The sequence below is a fragment of the Anarrhichthys ocellatus genome, unplaced genomic scaffold (assembly GCF_004355925.1).
Source record: "Anarrhichthys ocellatus isolate YVR2014 unplaced genomic scaffold, GSC_Weel_1.0 scaffold44, whole genome shotgun sequence".
Classification (NCBI taxonomy): domain Eukaryota; kingdom Metazoa; phylum Chordata; class Actinopteri; order Perciformes; family Anarhichadidae; genus Anarrhichthys; species Anarrhichthys ocellatus.
The window spans coordinates 3,536,203-3,539,358 of NW_022280074.1; the positions used below are offsets into that span (position 1 = coordinate 3,536,203).

Here is a 3,156-nt window from a genome sequence, read left to right on the forward strand (position 1 = left end):
GTCTGGGGCTGTTTTGCTGCTTCAGGACCTGGAAGACTTGCTGTGGTAAATGGAACCATGAATTCTGCTGTCTACCAAAAAATCCTGAAGGAGAATGTCTGGCCATCTGTTCGTGACCTCAAGCTGAAGCGCACTTAGGTTCTGCAGCAGGACAATGATCCAAAACACACCAGCAAGTCCACCTCTGAATGGCTTAAGAAAAACAAAATGAAGACTTTGGAGTGGCCTAGTCAAAGTCCCGACCTGAATCCGATTGAGATGCTGTGGCATGACCTTAAAAAGGCGGTTCTTGCTCGAAAACCCTCCAATGTGGCTGAATTACAACAATTATGCAAAATTCCTCTACAGCGCTGTAAAAGACTCATTGCCAGTTATCGCAAACGCTTGATTGCAGTTGTTGCTGCTAAGGGTGGCCCAACCAGTTACTAGGTTTAGGGGGCAATCACTTTTTCACACAGGGCCATGTAGGTTTGGATTTTTTTTCCCCCTTAATAATAAAAACCTTCATTTAAAAACTGCATTTTGTGTTTACTTGTGTTATCTTTGTCTAATATTTAAATTTGTTTGATGATCTGAAACATTTAAGTGTGACAAACATGCAAAAAAATAAGAAATCAGGAAGGGGGCAACACTTTTTCACACAACTGTATATGTATGTGTCATGTCTGGCATAGTGTTGGTGGATGCAGCGAGGGAAATTGAATCATTAATCCAATAATAGATCGTCCTATCTCATTACAGTAACATAGGCACACGGACGCTCTCAATGTCCCGGCTTCCTATTTAGACTCACTGTCTTCAGGAGCATGTGTGGAATCAGGGAGGAGCACGGAGATATTTACGACCTGTGAATGAGTGGTGGATTACGAAATGCATAGAGCACAGGGCGGCGTAGAGGGTGACGTGTTTTTGTAGGCCAACATCAGAAAAGTTAGCGTCGCACTGGTTCACTCGACAAAAAGACAATCGGATTCTTTCTCTTCTTTTTTTAAGACACATAAAAGCTTCAGAATTCACGAAAGGGATATTAACTGGCATTGTTTATGTCGTCAAACAAAATATTAAAATCTTTAAACCACAGAACTTATTTCAGACACGTAACAGCTTGTGTTAACCACAAAATTAATTTCAGACACGTAAACCAAAAAACGATGAAATTTATAGCTTCCTGGTTGTACGCCTCCACCAACTAATCACGTCACAGTTTACATCTGTGTCTGTCCAAAATGTAATCACCTCATCCTGTCAGACATTTGTGTGAAATTGTCATAACTAGCATATGAATTCTTGAGTTATGGCTGTAAAAACGTATTAGTGAGGTCACAAATCAGTTCATCCTTGAGTCCAAGTGGTCGTTCGTGCCAAATTTTACGACTTTTTCTCCAGGTGCTCCCGAGATATCGCGCTCACGAGAATGGTCCATACGTACGGGCGACCCTATACATAATGTACTCGCCGACGCGGGGCTTTTAACCCATTGACCTCATGACGGGGGAACCGGAAGTGCAAAAAGCGAACTCATTTACAGGTTTTAGGACTCGTTCCTTCAGCACTCTATTGCACTGCGGACCCTGGACGCAACTTTCTTTCTTGCATTGTGGGAATTTTTGAGGGGCACTGTATAACGTCACGGCATAAACCTCGTATCCGGAATTTATAGAATAAATAGGATAAATAGGGAGAGCGATTTCAGTCAGTTGATCCATGATTATTATTATGGAAAAAATATTGCCCAGTGCAGCTTTTATGAATCAGTAAATTGAATGAATTGAGGACATTTTCACAGCAGATGAAATCATCACATTTCCAAAATGAAGAGTTTGATCATATTCCATCCCACAATTCATTTGTCTCCTGTTTAACCATAGTTTCTATTGATCTAATTTAAAGACAGGTCTTTTTTATTTTCAGAAATTTAACAAAGTCACACCTGCAAGCGAAACCAGAGTCCAATGCGGTGACATCTAAAGAATCTGTTTTGTGACTCCATTTCAGAAATTGTGAAATATGAATTCATTAAAATGATTATTATTGAACACTGAAAAACAATAATCATTTTTGGTGGCACACTTCAGACTCCGTACCTTCAGCCTCAAACATCCCCCGCTATCCCATTCCGACTCACCGATGATGGCGTCCCGCAGGTCCTCTGTGATGATGCTCATGTCATCGATGTCCACAAAGTACAGGTGGTACTCCACCGGCGGACTCACCACCTGCCTCAACACCTGGTAGTTGCCGTGCCCGGTGGAGACCACCAGCACCGCCACGCCCTCCTCACGCAGCTCGGCCATCGGCCCGATCACATCGCCTGGCTTCACCCCGTCCGTCAGCCACACCAGCACTCTCGGGAGCCCCTCCCGGGCCCCGCCCGGCGCCCCGGGCCTCAGCGCCCTCTCCTTGGCCATCCTCAGCGCCTCTACCGTGTTGGTGTCCCCCCTTAGAGGCTTGATGTTCCTCAGAGCCCCCTGGAGGCCGCTCTGGGCGCCGTGGGCGTCAAAGCCGAACTCGAGGCTGGGCCGGGTGCCCACCTGCAGAAGTCCCACCCTCACCTGGTCCTCCCCCAGCGAGAAGGGGAGGAGGAGCTCCGACAGGAAGGCGAGCATGCGGGAGTGCTCGTAGGACGACACGCTCCCCGAGGAGTCCAGCAAGAAGAGGACATCTCCCTCGCAGCAATTCAGCACTGTGGAGAAGAAAAGTTTAAATCAATGCAAATCAGGCAATCACAATGAATACGAGAGCCGACCGCCTTCTGATGCTGGAGGAGGAACTCCCTCTATGATTCCTTTTTACTCCCACAACTTGTTCCACAGGTCCCCTCTTGGTCCACTGACACAAACACACACACACATTTGGAATCTCCCTTTCTGCGTACAGCTTCCTGGAACAACAACTTTTATAGGGGATATTGTCGAGATGAAAGCAGCAAAGAGTCAGCAAGCGAGTAATGACAGCGAGGATAAGAAGAAAGCCAAACAAACAGGAACCGGCAGCGTGATGACTTCAGAAGGAGTGGGAGATTGATAAAAGGTATCCGAGCACAGAGCCAGGGAGTGGACTCTTTTTTTTTTTTCTCTCTCTCCCCCAATTTTCCATATTTCGTAACAGAAGCAAAGTGAAAAGTGGATGCCAAGAGTGGAAGACAGAAGGGGGGGG

General features: G+C 46.0%; 1 protein-coding gene across 1 annotated transcript in view; it reads right to left on the bottom strand.

Annotated features, from left to right (window-relative positions):
- vwa1 (von Willebrand factor A domain containing 1) overlaps window positions 1–3,156 on the bottom strand; it is a 9,691-nt gene that overhangs the window by 3,840 nt on the left and 2,695 nt on the right. Inside the window, exon 2 of the mRNA XM_031868694.1 lies at window positions 2,126–2,683. Within this exon, the coding sequence (XP_031724554.1) occupies window positions 2,126–2,683 (558 nt within the window). The remainder of the gene's footprint in view (window positions 1–2,125; window positions 2,684–3,156) is intronic.